Genomic DNA, 20349 nt, shown 5'->3' with positions numbered 1-20349 from the left:
TGGAGCTTATTCCATTCAAGTCATTTCCTTCGGCATGCCTCTTCTGAAATAACTTGTTTCACAGCCTGGCAAGCAAACACTAAATTGCAGAAGCTTAACTGATAACAATTTTCAGTAAATCTTGAAATATTGGGAAAACCCCAGTAGGCAGCTAGCAATTTAAAATTCTACAAATAATATGCATATTTGCAACACTTATAACAGTGTTGTAAATAATAGACTAATCATATTGATGTCGATTTGAGACAAACACTGGAATACTTGATATGACAAACTAAATCCAGTAATTTGCACTGTCTTTAAGGTAGCTTTAAACTGTGTTGATATTTATGAGTTTATATCATCATGGTCAGGCTTTGTGAATGAAGATTTGGGAAGGGCTCTACCCACATTTGCTTCAAGTGCGCTGGTGGCTAAAAAGGCCAATGCGAGACAGACAAGTCCGGTTGCAAAAGGCACAGCAGAAGGACTCCTTGGATGGTATCGACAAGACACGATTCTTTCTGCGTTGTCTTTTCGATGGTGATCCTGCGTGCGTTCTCAAAGGAAGCAACAGTGTTACAGACAGTGTGTCTCCAGACCTCCCGACTGGAGGCCAGAGTAGACCAGCGATGAAGATCAGTGTGGCCAAGGCTGAGATGTTGCTTCAGGGACCCTCTTCGGGGCTCCTCTCTTGTGGCAGCCAGTGGCAAGTTCACCATAGAGCACGATCTTAGGGAGGCGGTGGTTGGTCCTCCATCCTGGAGATGTGCCCTGCCCAGCGCAGTTGTGTTCTCAGCAACATGGCCTCAATACTCATAATTGCTGCCTGTTCTAGAACAGATGTATTATTCGCATAATCTGACCAGTGGATGTTTAGGATTGTAGGCCCATAGTAAGACCTTAAACCATCTTGTCCAGGAGTTGCTTTACGCTGACGATGACGCCCTTGTTGCTCACACAGAAGCAGCTCTGTAGCATTTAACATCCTGCATTGCTGAGGCTGCTGAGCTCTTTGGGCTGGAAGTCAGCTTAAAGAAGACAGAAATCTTCTATCAACTGGCACCTCAGGAAGTCTTCCATCATCCCCATATCACCATTGGTGAATCAGAGCTCAAATCAGTCCAGCAGTTTAATTACCTAGGCAGCCTCATCTCCTTGGATGGTAAGATTGACGGGGAGATAGACAACAGGTTAGCAAAGGCATATAGTACTTTTGGAAAGCTTCATAAAAGAGTTTGGCGAAATAAACACTTGAAGAAAAGTACAAAGACCAGTGTTTACAGAGTCATTGTGCTGTCTACTCTTTTATATGGGTCTGAATCATGGGTCATTTACCACCACCACCTGAGTTTATATACTTTCTTGTTAAAAGCATTAATAATAATAACACATATATCTGCTACTAATTTTCATTTGTATGTATTTTGGTAAGCTGGAACATCACAAGACTAGATCAGCACACACTACACAGATTCAAATTTGCTGAACTGATAGGTGTCAAAATGATTCTGAATGTATAGGGTCACCAGTGCCTTTGGAAAGAATTGGTTCTTCATTACATACTGTTTTACTGGGTTTTTTACCCAGGAGAAAATGCAAAATCACTTTAATTACAAAAGAATCAGATATAAAAGACTAGATAGTCTCTGACAAAGAGCAATCATGGTTCCAGTATACTTAAGCTAAAGAGCACATAATTAAAATGCAAATGTAAGTGCGTGTAGCAAATAATGAAGAACACAGTCTGTAACACAGATGTGGGGTACCAAAACCAGGTCTTGAGACTGTTAAAAAGTAAAAAGTGCCTTTAATTTTGGTGCTGCAACTGGCACAGCTAATTTGAATGTTTGATACCCAATGATTGGTAAGAGAAATACAATAACAATATTTCCTCCACATCCAAGTGTGTCATTGTCATTTCAGACAGGGTCTGTGCTCACACTCCAGGTCAGACTGTGAGAGACTGAAAACAACTCTGTTTTAAAAAGAAAAAGTAATAAAAACATTGAAAAACACACTAAAAAAGACTCAAGAAGCAAGAGAAAAGGCCTAAATAGGATGCATCTCAACATTCCAGGAATCCATTTTCTACAGCAGAATCCAATATAGATGCTTTTGCTTCCTATACAGTGTAGCTAAATCATAGGCACCATGATCATTTCCAAAACAAACTGCCAACAAGAACTGTGTAAATGCAGCAAGGACATTCCCCAGATCCAGCCAACACAAAGCGATGACAACAATGCGTCTGACATTTCATTCTCTTTCTGGGTCATTCCAGAAAGAGGTGGTTAGATTTCATGGTCTCTAATGTTTAAACAATTTTCTGACAAATGTTTCCTCTGCCTTTAAAATAAAGAAGAGGTAATGATGACAAATCTACTTTCCAACCTCATCTCCTGTACAAAATAATCTAATGGTAAGAGTATTTTCCTAAGCTGTGAGTGTCCTGAAATCAACTCTTAATGTTGCTTGAGGAATGCAGATCCCAAGCGCTCATTCCTGTAGCCATAGGGCTCTCATCCTCTGCATGGGCCCAGGTGGGAACAGCTAAACATTCTCAACATGCCTGCTAATGTCCAAGAAAAAAAAAAAAAGTACTCTCCAGGAGTGCTTAGGACACAGGATGACTTGGCAACCTACTGTTCAGCTCTACATCCTAAACCTTATTCAAAGGCCTCTATGTATATTTTATAGCAAGCATCTGCAGATTAAATATCAGAAATGGACCTCCCTGGTGGTGATTCTACAGAGCCATGGTTATCTCCGGCTTTCTCATATTTGTTCTAACTCATAACACTATGGAATCTTTTTCTTCATATCAAAGCAGCTTCAAGAGAAAGGGAGGAGAGATTCATTCTTTGCTTTCTTCAATTTAACTATCTTTTAATTAAAGTTGCAGGCTAAATTAATAATAATAAACATGAAATTATGCCCATGAGAAAAAATTAATCCCACACAGACTTTATACACAGAAATGGGGTCCAAGTTGACTATCACTGGTCAGAAGAAATCATACAGATAAAATAGCTCTTCCTCTCAAAATATTAAGCCAAGTACTGCTTGTCTGGGGAGATTCCTCCATTCCTGACAATGGAATTTCCTCCTCTACAATTATGACTTGTCAGGCAGCACATCCTGACTCAAAAGCCATCACCATGTCTAACAAGCGCATTTCTGTGAATGAAGTCTCCACCTGAACACCCCTAACCCAGGAAGCTGCTACACAGCTGTGCTCCAGTAAATGCTTGTCAAAAGCATAAGTCTCCCACACATGCTCCCAAAACCATTGCATCTCTGTGATGAGGGATGCTAAGTGACATTAGAACACATAGCCACATCCTCCAGCCACTCCAGCCCATTAAACCTGCCTGGCCACTGGTGCCCATGGACCCAGTGATTCTGCTCAGGCTGAGGGACACAGCTGTCTCTTCAGTGGGTTCAAACAGTAGCAAAGCTGAGCAAGTGCCCCAGAGACACACACAGACTTAGACACACACACACACACACACACACACACACACACACAGGACACTGACACAAGCAGCCAAAGAGACTGTCACAGCCAGATGCTGCCAACAGCACCTACATCACACAGGCGCAGATACATCCCCTCCTCCTCAGGGACTGGCAGACACAGGAGTCACCAGCACAGTCACACAGACCTACTCACCAGGTTCCCAAGCACATGCACATTTGCAGCTCCTTTAGGTCCAGCACAGCACCTCTGTCCTGGCTCAGACCTCAGCCCTCTAACCCACCTTCCAGTTACCTATTTGCCTGCTGGTCCAGCTTGATGCTTACACACACAAGCACCCACAGTCATCCGACAGGCACCTCCTATTCACAGATTCCCCTGGACACACCAGCACAGGCTCCCCACCTGCCCGATACCCCAGCTCAGGCCCAAGGCTCCCCTACTGACCAGATGGTCCAGCTTAAGGTTTGCTGGTGAGTGCACACATACACACCAGGACTCAGGAGGAACAGATGCTCACCACCCATTCCCAGCAGCCAGCACCAGGCACTTGGGGTTGTTAGTTCTGGTCCCATTCCAGCCACGGCATTAAACCCCTCATTCACCTCAGTGCTTCCCAGTAAACTGGTTTTAGTAACACACCCACACAACTGCCCAGAGGTTAAAGACCCCCACTTGATCCAGTAGCTGATGCTGAGACCTCTCTGGCTCCAGCAGTTAACACCACATGCCATGGAGGTCCCCAGCCTGGCTCCAGCAGATAGCACCCGTTTTTACTCACACATACTCAGAGGCCTCACCAGTAGCCGGCACTTAGTTGATGCATGCACATGCAGGACAGAGAGTGAGATCATATGAAGAGATAGTTAAAAAAAGATTTATTGATATGTAAGAAGACAGGGCAGACCATGTTGATCAGGTATAGTGCTCAGACAAGTACACTGACTGGCTCCTGTTTACACCCTTCCTGTTTACTCCTCTCTTCCTTCCTTTCTGCTCCCCCTTGTCCTGCACATCCCCTCAGGGTTTATACAGTTCTGTCAGTTCCTGTACCCACACCACCCCTGTCTGGGATCTCCCCTCGTTCACAGTTTTATCAGTGGTGAAGCCCAGTTGACCTTTCTGGAAGTGGCATCTGTAGTTTCCTGATAGCCTATCAGTTAGTGTTACTGGTGAAGTTTGTTTCTTCTTGTTGTCTCCATATTTGTTTTGACAGACCTGTTCTGTCTTTATACTTTGTTTAGCATTTCCCCTTTTACCTTAGTTTCCCTACAGACAAGGTCCCAGATCTGATAAGCTTGCTGAAATAAACATTTTTACACTCCCACATGCCTTCATCAAGCAGTGTGACAGACCAGGTTTGGTCCACATCACCTCCTTCCTTACCATTTGTGAGGCAGGTTTGTATTCCAGTATGTTCTCAGTTATGGCTTCCTCCCTTTCTTACTGTCCTTTGTGGTGTCAAAAACCAGCCCTTCACCAGACACTCTCCTTCTACATCCCCTTACAGAGCAAGTTACTGTGATTTGACATTGAGCTTGCTCCATGATATCCTCTGCAGGATGGGGGAGTGGCACAGAAGTCAGGCTCCTTCCTGAAGGCTGAGACCTTGAGCATGTCTGCAGTCCCCAGATATTGCAAACCTACAGGCCAGAACTACAAGTCTGTCTTGTGGTCCATAAGCTGGCAGTTGTCTCACTTTGTTCCAAATTCAAGGCTTGTCAGTGCCTCACACAGTGGTATAAAAATGGAATGAGAGAAAAATTTTCCCTCACTAAATCTTCCTCCTTCTCTATCAGTGTAGATAGACAGAGAGGATAGGATGGGAACCGTTAAAATTATATCTGTAAAAAAATAATGGTGTACAATTAGAAAAACCCCATTCTGCTGGTTAAAGCAACCTCTGGCAGTGTGGACCCAAGTGTTGCCTTACTTGGCATTATCAAAGCTGTCTTTGGTGCCTCCATCCTCTGTCCTGGCACAGAGCAATGTGAAAAGAACAGGTCATGCAGCTGACTCAATACAACCTAAAACCAATCCTGTGTCTGAGTAATTAGCAGAGAGATCAGAGCTTCAACACGTTTACAACTAAAGAGTAAATTATTATTGACCAAAAATAGAGCACTCTAATGCTGCGTGGGCAGGAGGTTACATATAAAGAGCCACAGCTGAAGGCAGCTTTATCATTTGTTACCTCAGCATCTCAGGGTAAGTCCCATCCGCTTGCTTCATACTCTGACCATATCTCTAGAGCTCCACAAAGACATGGAATATGTAGGGGGATTTTCTTCTCATTCTTCACCTCTAACATTCCAGGTCATGCTTTTCATGCCATGTCAAGGTTATAAAACCCAAACCACTCCAGTGTGGCGGCACAAGCAGAAGCAGAAGAACCATAGCATGCCATTTCTTGGAAGGGCCTTCTAGACAAACTTTGAAAGTCCTATGAAAGGCACAGGAAAACTAACTCTGAAGGCAGATGAAATTGACTGGGATTATATATGTAAAGTAGTCATTCTTTTCCTGGACATTAGATTTGTTTTTAGCAGCTCACAGTTATGTGGGGAGGAAAATAAGATTTTTTGTGGGATTTTGCTCCAGCTAAGGAGCTGTAGGGTTCTGTGTGCAGTTCAGCTGTCTGGAGAGACTACAGAGGGTGTAGAAATGTTTGATACAGCATACGCTTAAGACTACAGACTGGTTTTGATGTAACTCTCTCTGTCCTTTCTTTAACCATTCCACACAGGTACTGAGGCATATTTCCTCGTGGGCTCTCTGAAGGTAAGGGTTTAACAAATAACACATACCTTTGCTAATTGATCCTGAGCAATGAGTGAAGCTCACCCAGACAACGGCAAGAGCAGGTGCAAAAGAGAGTGACATAGAACCACGGTCACTGAAAAGATTACATGTTATTTTAATCAATATATTCACAGTTCTAGGTAGGAATACTCCATTTATTGGGAAAGAAAAGTTACAGATGGTCAAGCTTAGCCAAGAGGGCATGGGAGACAGAGACAGCAATATCTTCTTGCATTCTGGGATTTATAGATGATTAAAATTCATCCCCTTCCCTCTACACAACAGCTGGAAGCCTGAAACTGGGGCTGTGTTCAAAGAGGAGGCTCAAAGTACAATTCAAGTGTTAGTTGCCTCTGAGGGAAGATCTAGAACATTATTTACTGATTTTGACTTATCATGCAAGCACCAAACCAGAACAAAGTTCAGAATTATCTTGTCTCCTTCCTGATAGACAGATCCATTTATGTCGAAAGAGTAACCTTTACAGAGAACTTAGTATGCCCATTTCCTTCTAGGTTTCCTGGGGAAGATTAGTAACTTGGTGACAGGGAGAGTTCAGCAGAGCACAGAAGGAACCCTCCACACAAGTGCGTTCTATCCTAAAACCAAAAAGTGTTCACTGAAATTGGAGCTGAAAGGGATGGAGTATGCATTATTCTCCCAGAGAATGCCACCTTCTCTGTTCAGGAGAAAGATTAAATTTTACACTATCTCTTGTCAAAGACATTCAGTAGTTTAACAGACTGTGCCCCTTGAGGAATTTTCTGATAATGTATTGGCATTTTCTGATGCTTTGCTTCACCTTTGCATGGACATTGTGAAATGACTTCTCTCTCTCTTTCATGTTGCTTTCCTTGAGCCCCTCAGAGGCAGGCTCAAATAGGCAAAGACTCTGGACTCTGTATACATAGAATAATACTTCCAAAGTAAGCTAAAGTTTCTGGATTTTGTGCTTTGAAATTCCTAGATGCTAAAAGCTCTTGTGAGAGGCAGTCCCTCAAAGTCATTGCAGGGTGTAGATCCATAGCAGATAGCTTTTGCTGAGAGAGATCAACACTTCTACAACATGTCCAGAAGTAGCATTACAAATGCCTTCATATTCCTTTCATCATTTTCTTACACATAAAACCACTCCATGTTGACAGTTTCAGTACTGTAATGCGATGCCAACACGTCAGAGTTGTTCAATTCTATCCTTTTTCTTCTTTAGTCTCACAGTGCATCAGACAGCATATGAAGTAGCAGGAGTTTGGAATTTTTGTATTACTTTTTTTCTAGCCTGTATATTAGACTGCTTATGCTTCTGTTTAAGCTAGTTCCTGCCCACATTATTTCTGTTTTTGCTATTTCTAGTTTTTTACTAGGTATTTAAAAAAAGGTAAAATAAAACTGACCATAAAGCAGTTTTTGAAATATTTCTACTAGACAAATCCATGATAATGTCTGACACATATTGGTACACATTAATTATCTTTTAGTGATTCATAACTAATATTAGTCTATATAATATGTTAAAACTAAAAGGTACTTTGTAATTTAAATTCTTTGAAATGTCATATCACATATTTACCTAGATATTGTGTTAATTACCTAATACTATGTTATGATTATTGCTAATTATAACTAATTATTATTGTAATATATGATATTCCTTTATTGGCTAATTTTGCAACAGATCTGAAAAAATGTTTTATATTTCGTATATATGATAAACAGGTTTGTCTTTCTAGATTGGCAATGACTGATCTTCACAATTTGTTCCTGCTTGGTATAGACAGAAACCAGTTGAATTTCCCCTGAGTGGTATTACAACATAAAAACCAGAAGGGTGTTAGGAATATCTCCACTTGGAAATCTCGTGTGAGAGACAATCTGTGCAACTTACAGATCTTACTTGCATCTAAATTTTTAGATGTCTAATGAAACAATCTCAGTGGCCCTGTGTGTGTGGCTTTGAGAAGGATGTGGCTGTGCAGCTTTCTGAGTAGCAGATGAAGATAGAACAGGCCAGCTCTTGAAGACTTCTAGCTTGATATTCTCTCTGCCCTCTCTTGGGCACACAGGCATCCCATCTAAGGGGGATGTCTCCAAAGATAATACACCTCTGTCTACAAAAGGAACTTTCTTTATTAGCACTTCTTCAGCAGATACTTAAAACTGAGGCAGAAGTTAAGTGCCTGATTAGCCCTCCTCTGTCTATTAGTCACTCAGCATGACTGGATAAATATAAATTACAAATGCACAGGCACTGATGCTTTTCTGTATTCTTCCAGAGCAACTGCAGCCATGAGCTCGGATGCAGAGATGGCAGTCTTTGGAGAAGCTGCTCCCTATTTACGGAAGTCGGAGAAGGAGAGAATTGAAGCCCAGAACCGCCCATTTGATGCTAAGACAGCCTGTTTTGTAGTGGATGATAAGCAAATGTATGTGAAAGCTACCATACAGAGCAGAGAAGGTGGCAAAGTCACAGTTAAAACATGTGATGACACGGTAAGTGATACCAACAGTAACTCATACGTGATCATTCAGTTGAGGTACTTCCCTGTTTCAGATTTCTCCTCCTCTTGTTCCCTTCTATTTTTGTCAGACTGTGACTGTAAAGGATGATGAAGTCTTTCCCATGAACCCTCCCAAATTTGATAAAATCGAGGACATGGCCATGATGACCCACCTCCACGAACCCGCTGTGCTGTACAACCTCAAAGAGCGTTACGCAGCCTGGATGATCTACGTAAGTGGCAGCAGCAGCTTCCTCTGGGCAGCTGGAGGAACTGCTCTGCCAGGCCCAGGGGAAGCCAACGTGCTGTGTCCCTTCCTCGCAGACCTACTCGGGTCTCTTCTGCGTCACTGTCAACCCCTACAAGTGGCTGCCCGTGTACAACCCGGAGGTGGTGACTGGCTACCGAGGCAAGAAGCGCCAGGAGGCCCCTCCACACATCTTCTCCATCTCTGACAATGCCTATCAGTTCATGCTGACTGGTGAGTCTTTTGGCAAGAGTGGAAAAACCTGATATGCATTTGGTCAAGGAACACTTGATATTTTAGGCCTCTTAGAGTCTACTCAGTGGTCCCATAGTCCTCCAACACAACTCAAGATCAGACTGCCTGTGACATCTTAAGGACCTCTGAGCTGTCAGATAATGAAGGAAAAGCAGTAGCTGGCTGTATGGCTTTGTGCCACCTCTCCTTGTAAGGAACATAAAGAAATGGTAAAGAAGAAACACAGCAAACAATTTGATTTCAAGTAAATAAGCCAAGGTCTATATATAAAAAAACCAAAGATTAAGTGGGAAGCCTTATAAACAATCATTGCTTGAAGTTAAATGTTGAGCTGCTTCACCTTTTCTGAACAAAAAGAAATCCAGATGCACATTAATGCAGAATTTACCTTACCATGTAACAAAGTGATAAATACAGATACAATATAGTTCTTTCCCTTGAAGTGAGTTAGTTGTACCAGAGGAACAGAAGCCCTCCACATCTCATTTGAACAGCTCTTTCTGCGATTTTGATTTCAGATCATCACAACCAGTCAGTCCTTATCACGTGAGTATATTTTGGTATGAGTGACAGAGTTGACAGAAAAGTGAAAATATTTCCTGTAATAATTAATATTTTTACTTCAACAGCGGAGAATCCGGTGCCGGGAAGACTGTGAACACAAAGCGTGTCATCCAGTACTTTGCAACAATTGCAGTTACTGGTGAGAAGAAGAAAGATCCACAGCCCGGCAAAATGCAGGTATGACATCAGCTCCCCCTTCTAGCATTTGCCCACACTGTGCCCACAGGCAAAAAGTACCAATGTGTATTTTGGGGCTGCAGGACTGTCAAAAGCCAGAAAGTGTGTGCAGCTTAGTCAGGATGCACAGCCTGAGCATACCTACGCTTGCTTACCCCTGCTACCCAACCTCCATCCCTCTGAACTCTACTTATAAGATCATTTTGTCAACGTAGGAAAGGCCAAAGCCTCAGTTTCTCTCCAGTCTCCATTTACACACAGGAGTCTTCACCAGGGAGAGAAAGACAATGTTAGACAGCAACTTTCGCTGTGCGCTGTCCATCTATGTACCTACCCATCAGCATCCTCTGAGATCAGCCACATCCACAGCACTTGAGTGGCTGCAGGTGTAGAGAGAGCAGTCAGTTCCCACTGACACATAGTTGTGTCATTCCTGGGCCTTGGTTCATTTCTTTTGACAAGGGAAGTACAGGAACTCTGGACTCCAGAGTGATTGTGCTGAAGTTAAGAATCATTTCAATTGCATCAGGTGGTAGTTTCCACAGTCTTGTTTTCCTGCCTGCGGTCAATGGAACAGCCCTGAAGGGCAGCATAAGAAAAGGGACAGATTTGGGACAGCTGGGACTACTTGCCTGACAGTTAGAAAGTAACCTCAGAAAGAACCCTTGCAAGAAAGCAAGCACAGCTGCTGCAATCTGAGCCCACTGGTACATTTGCAAGGCTTCATTCCCCCGCACCGAGCAAGTAACAAACACCCTTATGGCACAAGTGTATGACCCCACAGCCTGTGAGATGGTATGTGCATCAAAGGGGGTGACACGTGTCAGCACATTATTTGAGTACCCAAGGGCATAGCGGAACTTAAGGAGATTCCAAGGCTGAATGTTCTTTTCGCACTCAAAGACAGGTGTCTGTGATTGATGGGTTGTTATGGCCAAGGCAAGTTCATCACAAGAAGTCTTTCCATCAGCAGCATGTTAGAATCTCCTGGGCTCAGCTTTCATCAGCTGCTCACTATGCCAGGACTGATCTCAGAAAAGCTTTGAGACAGCTGAGAGATGTGCAGACCATGTCTGATATAAGGAATATCACCTAGCTCTCAGACTGACAGCAACCTGTTCTGTCCTCTTCTGAGTTAATTCACAGAATACTCTATTATTTTTTAGTATTCCAATCTCGGTGACAATAGTACGTTCCTCTTCATAAGAACATTAAACAAAACACTCAGGTTATTGTTCTTTGTAGCCCAGCATTCTATCACAGATAGAGGCTGAAATCAGATGCTGGGCAGGGGTATAGGAATAAGGGATGCATGTAACAGCATTTCCCCAGAATACTGCCTCAGCCTCCAGCATATCATCACACAGGACTCCAGAATGAAATTGTGTAAAGAATTGCCATGTCTTCTTCCATGCTGTTATCCACTTACAATTCTCCCATGGTAGTTCCCTGGTTAACAGCTGTGAACTAAAAAGAGGTTTGATGTTGGTGTAGTCATCTGCACTGACACACATCTCTCCTCTCCCTCTCCCTCTCCCGAGAAAGTTCACTTAGAAAGCTGAAATTAACTCTATGGATTTAGGATTTTTTTATCGGGGAAAAAAAAAGATACAGAGCTTCATATTCTACTGTGTTGCCTTAATTCTATAGTTCCCATCTTCACGGTGAACTAACAAAAACTAATTTAAACCTGCTGTGCCATCTGCAGACAGTGCTGAGAATGGCACTCCCTCTCCACTGCAACTTGTTCAAGGCTGCACTGAGCAGTACACTCACAAAGATGCAGTAACTGCAGCAGTGCCTCTTTCATCTGGATAAAAACCGATTTATCTTTTTTTTCCTCATTCTTTTTTTCCATATGTTTCAGAAATTATCCCTGGCAACACTTTCATGCTGTGACTATGTAGGATCAATCATGACTTTGCTAGAGACACTCTAGTGCCTGTGGCACTAATGCCTGTAGCAATAGTGTGACTAAGCACACCAGTGACTCTGCTTCCTGGACTGTATCTCACAAAAAAGGAGAGACATAATGTCACAGAAGCTTTTTTTTTCCACCCATATTTTTGCAGTTAGCAAAGAGAGATACAATAGAGTATCAAAACTTTACATATTGAACATTCCTTCAGAAGTAACACGGGGAGGGGGGGGGGCGGAATCAAAGAGTCCCTGTTCTCTACTTATCTAAGTTTGGTGTTTGAGTGTCAGGCTTTGTCCATATCTCACTGTTTTCAAAGCATTCTGAGATATGTATTGCTGCATCCTGAAAGGCTGCTGTTGTTTGAATGCAATTGCAAAACTTCACATTCTCCTTGGTAGATGCTTCCTACCAAAGGATGTACCTCTTTCTGTGTGTCCTGGGCTCAAATAACCTTAAAAAAAATTTCCAGAATCTTCACATTTTCTTTAGCTGTCATGGCCCTGAGCTGCACTGCAGTGACTCTGTATGTGATATCCAACATCTGATATCAGGTACAAGAAGCAAATAAAACACAGATCTTTCTTTCAGCAGTCTTTACTTTGAAACCAATGGCAATATTCACGAGTGTTGGCTGATGAGTGCTTAAAAACTCTGCTAATTTTTAGGTTAAAATCACATGTGATATGTAAAAATTATCTGTTTGTAATATCTCTTTTGCAATATTCGTTATTAACCAGTAGTAAAGTTGGTAAGAAGCATTTTGTCCTGTAACTAGGGAACTCTGGAGGATCAGATCATCCAGGCCAACCCACTGTTGGAGGCTTTTGGCAATGCCAAGACTGTGAGGAATGACAACTCCTCACGCTTTGTGAGTTCATTTCAGATTTGTTGGAATACAGATATTTAATACAAGTCTCATTCCTTGGTTGTCATAACCAATGGGTTGATCTGCACTGCTTCATAGGGAAAATTCATCCGGATTCACTTTGGAGCAACTGGCAAGCTGGCCTCTGCGGATATTGAAACCTGTGAGTTCAAGCAAGTCAGTGCAAGCAGAACTTGTGCACTTACAATCTCAAATTTATCAGGAGACTAATGGCACTTCTCTTTTGGTTAGATCTCCTGGAGAAATCCAGAGTGACTTTTCAGCTGGCCAGTGAAAGGAGCTACCATATTTTTTACCAGATAATGTCCAACAAGAAGCCAGAGCTCATTGGTGAGTGCTAGCAGTGCTGGACATGGCTCAGTGAGTGCTTTCTCTTTCTACTGTGACCTGCCCCAGTTCCACTAAAGGTGCCCATATCCCTGCAGATCTCCTCCTTATCTCCACCAACCCCTATGACTTCCCCTACGTGAGCCAAGGAGAAATCACAGTTGCCAGTATTGACGACAGTGAGGAGCTGCTGGCAACAGATGTGAGTTCAGCCAAGCACCCTCCACCAGCACAGCAGCCAGGCAGGCCTGGCCAGCTGGGGCCCAGTGCCTACATCCCAGTGCTGTGGGACTGGGATGGTGCTGGACGCTCGGTGTGGGCAGGGAGAGAAACCCCACCTGTGCATCAGCCTTTGTGCTTTCCCAATTTGCCCATTGCCTCTGCAGAGAGCCGCGGACATCCTGGGCTTCAGCCCCGATGAGAAGGTGGGGATGTACAAGCTGACAGGGGCTGTCATGCACTATGGGAACATGAAATTCAAGCAGAAGCAGCGGGAGGAGCAGGCAGAACCAGACAGCACAGAAGGTAGAGCTGACTGCAGAGTTTGCTTGTGACCTGCTCCAGGAGAGAGCTAGTAACACAGTCCCATAAAGTGCCCAACACTTTGAAAGATATTTTCCCTTCCAGAAACTAGTTTTTTTAGGTTTATTGCAAGTTCCACAAAGTCAATGATTTAATTTATCCTCTACAAGGAAACAGAGAGACATAAAGCGTAAGCATTGCTGCAGGCTTCCAGGCATGGAACAGGAGTGATCTGCAGCTTATACACTGCCTTTGGAGCAGGGAGAATATTCTCCATTGGACTGGAGAGGAGCTTCTCTTGACAATAGGTGCATTTGAGTAGTGCCAAAAGTAGACTTCTTGTGACAGAAACATCCCAGCAGACCACAACACCTTTCTTTGTCTCTTTTGAATGCATTTGCTGTCTCTAATCCTAGTGGCTGACAAAGCTGCCTACCTGATGGGTCTGAATTCTGCTGATTTGCTCAAGGCTTTATGCTATCCCAGGGTGAAAGTCGGGAATGAATATGTAACTAAAGGGCAAAATGTCCAACAGGTACATAAACACCTGATCGGTTTCTCAATTTCTTCACACAGTTCTTTCAACTTCAAAGCTAACTCAACATTTGTAACTGCCATGGCTGCACTTCTTACAGGTGTACAACTCAGTGGGTGCATTGGCTAAATCAGTCTATGAGAAGATGTTCCTGTGGATGGTTGTTCGCATTAACCAACAGCTGGATACGAAGCAGCCCAGGCAGCACTTCATTGGTGTCCTGGACATTGCTGGCTTTGAAATTTTTGATGTGAGTTACCCTAGGTACCCTTGCCTATTGAGGACTGCTTGAAACTAACTGGCTTTTCTTTATATTTTGAATTTGCAGTTCAACAGCCTGGAGCAGCTGTGCATCAACTTCACCAATGAGAAACTGCAACAGTTCTTCAACCACCACATGTTCGTGCTGGAGCAGGAGGAGTACAAGAAGGAGGGAATTGAGTGGGAGTTCATTGACTTTGGGATGGACCTGGCTGCCTGCATTGAGCTCATTGAGAAGGTAGAAGTAATCTTTTCATTGTAGGAGAACACACTTCTTTTATGATCATTGCTGGGTTGGAAGGAAGAGGGGCTACACAATGTTAATTTGGAGCCTTTAATGACTGCCTTTAACAGTAAGGTGAACCTCAACCCTTACTCCTTGCAATAATGGCTCCCCTCCCCAACCCTTATTTGCTTCATGTATTCATGTTTCTCCCAGCCCATGGGTATCTTCTCCATCCTGGAAGAGGAGTGCATGTTCCCCAAGGCAACTGACACCTCTTTCAAGAACAAGCTCTATGACCAGCACCTGGGCAAGTCCAACAACTTCCAGAAGCCCAAACCTGCCAAAGGCAAGGCTGAGGCCCACTTCTCCCTGGTGCACTACGCTGGCACAGTGGACTACAACATCTGTGGCTGGCTTGACAAGAACAAGGACCCCCTGAACGAAACGGTGGTGGGGCTGTATCAGAAATCATCCTTGAAGCTGCTGTCTTTCCTTTTTTCTAATTATGCTGGTGCAGAAACAGGTAAGTGATTTTTCAGTGATGACCAATAAGGGAAGAATCAACTAAAGTCTTCTCTCTTGATATACCATAGGCTACCATCCCCTAATGTGACCTTGTTCTGGTGTCTATCCAAATATGCCAACACTAAGACACCAGCTGTGCTGCAGAGAAGTAAAGTGTAGCAAGTCCGACGCCAAGTGACAGGAGGTGTATGTTTCCTGACTGCATTGTGAATCACATCATGTTTACCCAGCCACTAGACAGGTGCAAAATACATGTGCAGAGTGCAAGCACTTTATAGTCTTTGGAGACAGAGTTTTGTTTCTTGAGGTGAGCTGGAAGAACTAAAAGGAGACCATGGAACTATTTCATATCCAGTTGAGCAGTCCTGGTTTTGCAAGGGAAAATGAGAGACAGGGAATATAATTTAGAAGTTCTCTATGGGCATAAGAAAGCAGTCCAATATCTTGCCTTTTTTTTTTGTTTTAGAAGACTATCAAGTCGGACAGTCAGTAAGCATTACCAAAAATGGCCACCCAGATTTCTACAACAAAATCCCAATATTCTGGCAGCCTGGATGCTGAGCAAAAAGTCAGGCACAGGTACAGCAGGGTTTGAGACTCAAGACAACAGTGCATGGAGGCTTCCCTGGGGACAGCTTGGCTGACATATAGTGTGCCTGAGCGAGCCCCTAGGGGATACTGGGGACGAGTCAGCTCTGAACCTTGCAGGTACCATCAGTATCAGGAAGACAAGAACATAGGTTGTACAGATAAAATTTTGGATAAGGTGTGAAATTCAGAGCAGAAAGATTCCATTAAATCTCAATTTAATTGGCTTCAAGGGTGTAGCAAATATGAGATGCTTGGACTTGAATTGCTGAGACTTGGACTTGAATTCCTGAGACTATAATTTGCTTCCCATCTCGGGTCTGCCATAACTCACAATAGAACTGTATTCTTCACCTGGAACATTGGATTAGCAGATTTTTCTAAAGAAGACTTCACTGCACTAATAAATGAATGTCCACTGCTGAGTCACATTCTTGTGGTCTTTCACCTAATCAAAAAAAAATTTAAAAATGGGGCTATGGGTAATAGTAAAAGCAATGTGACTAGTAGCACAGAGTACACTGTTAGAAAACTTATGTCAGGCCGCACTGTTCCATACCAGCAAAGCCATATACACTGTGGTGCAACATAAATCTTACATTGAAATCTAATACACCATACACTGATCAACAACTAGCTAGCACTGGTTCACTAAACTCTCATGTAGCAATGTTTCAGTATTTAAAATTAGAGTATTTTATCAGCCTATGGCCAAAGACAGAAAGGTGAGGCCTACAAAACATGCTGCTAATTCTAACTGTTCACCTCCCATCTACTTCTTCCAAGGTGATACTGCTGGTGGTGGCAAGAAAGGTGCTAAGAAGAAAGGAGGTTCTTTCCAGACAGTGTCTGCTGTGTTCAGAGTATGTGAATTTCCTTTTATATGAGCCATGATTCCACAAAATGATCTGAGGGCTAGAACATCTGTCCTTTAAAGAAAGCTGAGAGTTGGGGTTGCTCAGCCTGGGGAAGAGAAGATTCCAGGGACACTTTATTCTGGATTTTCAACATATAATGGAGCTTATCAGAATGACAGAGAAAGACTTTTTTCCAGGGGCTGTAGTGGCAGAACAAAAGGCAATGATTTTAAACTGGAAGAGGATAAGTTTAAATTGGATAGAAGGAAGATATTTTTTTTACTATCAGGGTGGTAAGGCACTGGTACAGGGTGCCCAGAGAAGCTGTGGCTGCCCCTGGATCCCTGGAAGTGTCCAAGGCCAGGTTGGATGGGGTTTGGAACAACCTCGGATAGTGGACAATGTCCCTGCCTAGGACAGTGATGTTGGTCTTGATGACCTTCAAAGGCCCCTTCCAATCCAAACCATTCTGTGATGCTATAACTCCTTGACATTTGAATAAGAATGCAAAAGCTCTGTAGCTTGAAGCTGAAACCCTTGTTTTGTGCTATCACAGGAAAATCTAAACAAGTTGATGACTAACCTGAGAAGCACCCATCCTCATTTTGTGCGTTGCCTGATTCCTAATGAGACCAAGACACCTGGTAAGTCCATCATTATACTCTGAAATGTGGGACTGATGGGAAATAGCCTGGTTAGCTTCCAAATCAACTTCTGAACAGCTTCCTTTGCATGTGAAGTCCTTGTGGGGGTTGGCCTGTGAGACAGTAACCAATGGAACTTTCTTGTGTTGTCTACTGTGACTGTAAAATTTTGGTCCACAACACTTAGCCATCTTTACTAGTGTGTGTACAGAACTGAAGGTGATAAAGATGGGCTTGATTACAACTGATAAAATTGTCTATTGTGGGTAACAGTGTTAGAAAATCCCTAACAAATGCCTAGTTTAAGGGACCACTGTATCATTCAGAACTGTTGGGTTCAGCCCAAGACCACTTAACAGTTCCTAATTATCCAGTGTTAGGATCTGATTCACTGAACAGGAGAACTGTCAAAGAAATCATATGTCATTTGTAGAATTCCATGTACAAGCTGCTGTGTGCTGCTAGCACTTGGAAAGCATTTTGATATAAAGTTATTTTTTTTTTAACTCACAAATAATTTAGTTTCTGAGAATAGTCAAGTTTGGGAGTATTGTCATGTGGTTCAATAAATTGAAGTACTTGCAAAGAGTTTGCCAGGGTGAGTTATAGGAGCCTAACCATTATGAGACCTGATAGTGTTAGAATGATAAGGTAGACACTGTTAGAATGTAGTGGATGCAACAGGAGTAGCCCGAAACAGGAGCTTAGCATCTGCTCAGGAAACAAAAAATGAATTTGAGAATATCTACCTTTCTTGTTTATGTCTCTCTTTGTAACCCTGAACACCACAAGCAGGTTTAAGCAACACACATGTGTAACATTCACATTTCAGATATTCATACAAACTCAGTGGAGAGAAGCTGGCCTTTTAAATTGGCATTTTAAAGTATGACTCATCTGGCTGCTTATATACATCTATCTTAGGATGAGATGAATCACATTCTAGAAGAAACTGTTTCACTCCACTGACAACAAATGAGCCCTAATGGAAACGTCCACACTTCATATCCAAAAGTGAAGAAAGAGGAATCCCACTAGGGTCTTGACGGGCAAGAAGGTGCAAGGAGGGAATTAAGGAAACCAACTACAATAGAAAAGCATATTTGAATGGATGATGGTGCCAGATATATCTATCATTTTAATGTTGGGTTGGTTGTTTTGACAGATGTGACTCAAAGGGAATCTTGACTTTTGCCTTTTAAAAGAAAAGTAGTACTATCTGATTCAAATTAGGGATGGTGACATGAAGGAAAGAAAACTGGACATCTTCTGATTTTTGCCTGTTTTTAGTCTGCTTATGATTGACTTCTCTAACAGCTTCTTTGGGTAAAACTTTATTGATTACACAGAAAAGATAAAGTTAAGTGTATGGACCATTCTGTAATAATGAAGCTGGTGGGAATTTCTACATAACAAAGTGATTCTGAGAGTTTATTCTGCCAGTTGTACTTTGTAATACACTTGATTATTATATTCAATAGATCTTTTAGCAGAAGGAACTTTATTCCATTTTTAAAGTCCACAGAAGGACTAAGAGCTTTAAGTAACCTATTTCTCCACTCCTGTGTGGGAATCTAGCTGTAAAATCTTAAAGAACATGAAGAGCCAATTGTCCGGAGGGCACTACACTACGCGGTGCCATCTTTGCCTACATCCAGTGAGAAGGCTGATGCTGCTGAAGATTTTTCAGCTGGTCTCCTAAAGCACTGTCATACCATTTTTAAAAAATGTGGCCTTATGCTTTTACACAGGCACTGGTAGCCCTCACATTCTTAGTAAAGTTCAGTGAAGCAACTCTCTGCAACTTATATGAATTGAAGGCATGTTCTGTCTGCACTTCCTGCATCTTTAACCAAGAGCTGCTTGAATTTTATTAAAAAAAAAAAGAAAGGTCATTCTGGAATGCTAATACGTATGAAGATTTTTTGGAAGCAAAAGGGAATTATGATGGATGTATTTTGTTTAAGGTCAAATGGACCATTATCTGGTGATGCATCAGCTGCGGTGCAATGGGGTTCTAGAAGGCATCCGAATTTGCAGGAAGGGTTTTCCAAGCAGAATCCTTTATGCGGACTTTAAGCAACGGTAGGTCTTCAGTTATTACTGCCTGTTAAGATAAGGCCTGAGTAAACACACAGCTCAGGTGACATGATAGGAGAGACACCCTCTGAATCAGACTAGATCAGTGGCATTGGAGGGAACCAAGTTGTTAATACTGTCAGAGGTCACTCCAGCGTTTCCCTCTCTGACCAGACTAGAGATTTCTTGATACGTCAGAACCAGTAGAATTTCTAAACTGAAGGCAATGCCCTATGATTCAAAGAGATGCAAAACAATTGCAGTGTAAAGAATAAAGTGCCATTATAGGCTGCTCTTTGAAGTCTCACAGAATGCAGATACAATATCAATACATGTCAGTGTAGCCTCCTCTCACCCCACTGACTGAGCATTCAGAAACCCAAGGCTTTGCCGGTGCTGTGTCCCTGGCCTGCATCCCGTGCCTTGTTTTCCTCGTCTTTAAAATGGAGACAACTAAACAGGTTCGTGTGGGCTCAGTTGCTATAAAGTGCTAAATCAGAACTGACTGCTGTTATAATTAAATGTAACAGTAGAATCTTCTATGCTGCACTGGTGTGAAAAGGACCCAAGATCTCTCTGAAAATGCCCTCACCCTGATATTTAGTAAGGGATTAGCTGGTCTCAACTGTCAAATCTCAATTTGATGTGATAAATGAAGGAATCTATCCATAATGGCTGTGGTCCAGAATGACAAAGTACTTTAGGAATGACAATGGAAGCCTAAAATGGAGAATAAACTCACCGCACTATTATCCTTGTCGTGATTTTACATATTTTTTCAAGGTAGACTTGAGAATAAGTGCTCCCATGTACAGTCACAAATCCATACTGATGTATCTGAGAAACCCCTTTAAAAGGATTAGGTGGTCCTGTCTATGACACAGGATTACCTTAATCATTAAGTTACCTTGCAAAATGCTAAGACTGCTGTTAGCATTTAGAAAACAATACTGTGTCATTTTCAGTCCACTCAAG

The 20349-nt window shown here is 42.5% G+C and overlaps 1 protein-coding gene across 1 annotated transcript in view; it reads left to right on the top strand.

The window, feature by feature from the left end:
* The first annotated feature begins 8548 nt into the window (after positions 1 to 8548).
* Positions 8549 to 20349, top strand: part of LOC103766649 (myosin-1B) — a 32992-nt gene continuing 21191 nt past the window's right edge. The window contains exons 1-17 of the mRNA XM_018073096.2: positions 8549 to 8752; positions 8850 to 8993; positions 9085 to 9241; positions 9781 to 9808; positions 9892 to 10003; positions 12700 to 12792; positions 12889 to 12952; positions 13042 to 13140; positions 13236 to 13339; positions 13524 to 13662; positions 14076 to 14194; positions 14295 to 14444; positions 14523 to 14693; positions 14895 to 15204; positions 16581 to 16657; positions 17208 to 17295; positions 19263 to 19380. Of these exons, the coding sequence (XP_017928585.1) occupies positions 8549 to 8752; positions 8850 to 8993; positions 9085 to 9241; positions 9781 to 9808; positions 9892 to 10003; positions 12700 to 12792; positions 12889 to 12952; positions 13042 to 13140; positions 13236 to 13339; positions 13524 to 13662; positions 14076 to 14194; positions 14295 to 14444; positions 14523 to 14693; positions 14895 to 15204; positions 16581 to 16657; positions 17208 to 17295; positions 19263 to 19380 (2177 nt within the window). The remainder of the gene's footprint in view (positions 8753 to 8849; positions 8994 to 9084; positions 9242 to 9780; positions 9809 to 9891; positions 10004 to 12699; positions 12793 to 12888; positions 12953 to 13041; positions 13141 to 13235; positions 13340 to 13523; positions 13663 to 14075; positions 14195 to 14294; positions 14445 to 14522; positions 14694 to 14894; positions 15205 to 16580; positions 16658 to 17207; positions 17296 to 19262; positions 19381 to 20349) is intronic.

The sequence above is a fragment of the Manacus vitellinus genome, unplaced genomic scaffold (assembly GCF_001715985.3).
Source record: "Manacus vitellinus isolate BGI_N305 unplaced genomic scaffold, ASM171598v3 scaffold_24_pilon, whole genome shotgun sequence".
In the NCBI taxonomy this organism is placed as follows: Eukaryota; Metazoa; Chordata; class Aves; order Passeriformes; family Pipridae; genus Manacus; species Manacus vitellinus.
This window is presented reverse-complemented; position numbering and strand designations above follow the sequence as displayed.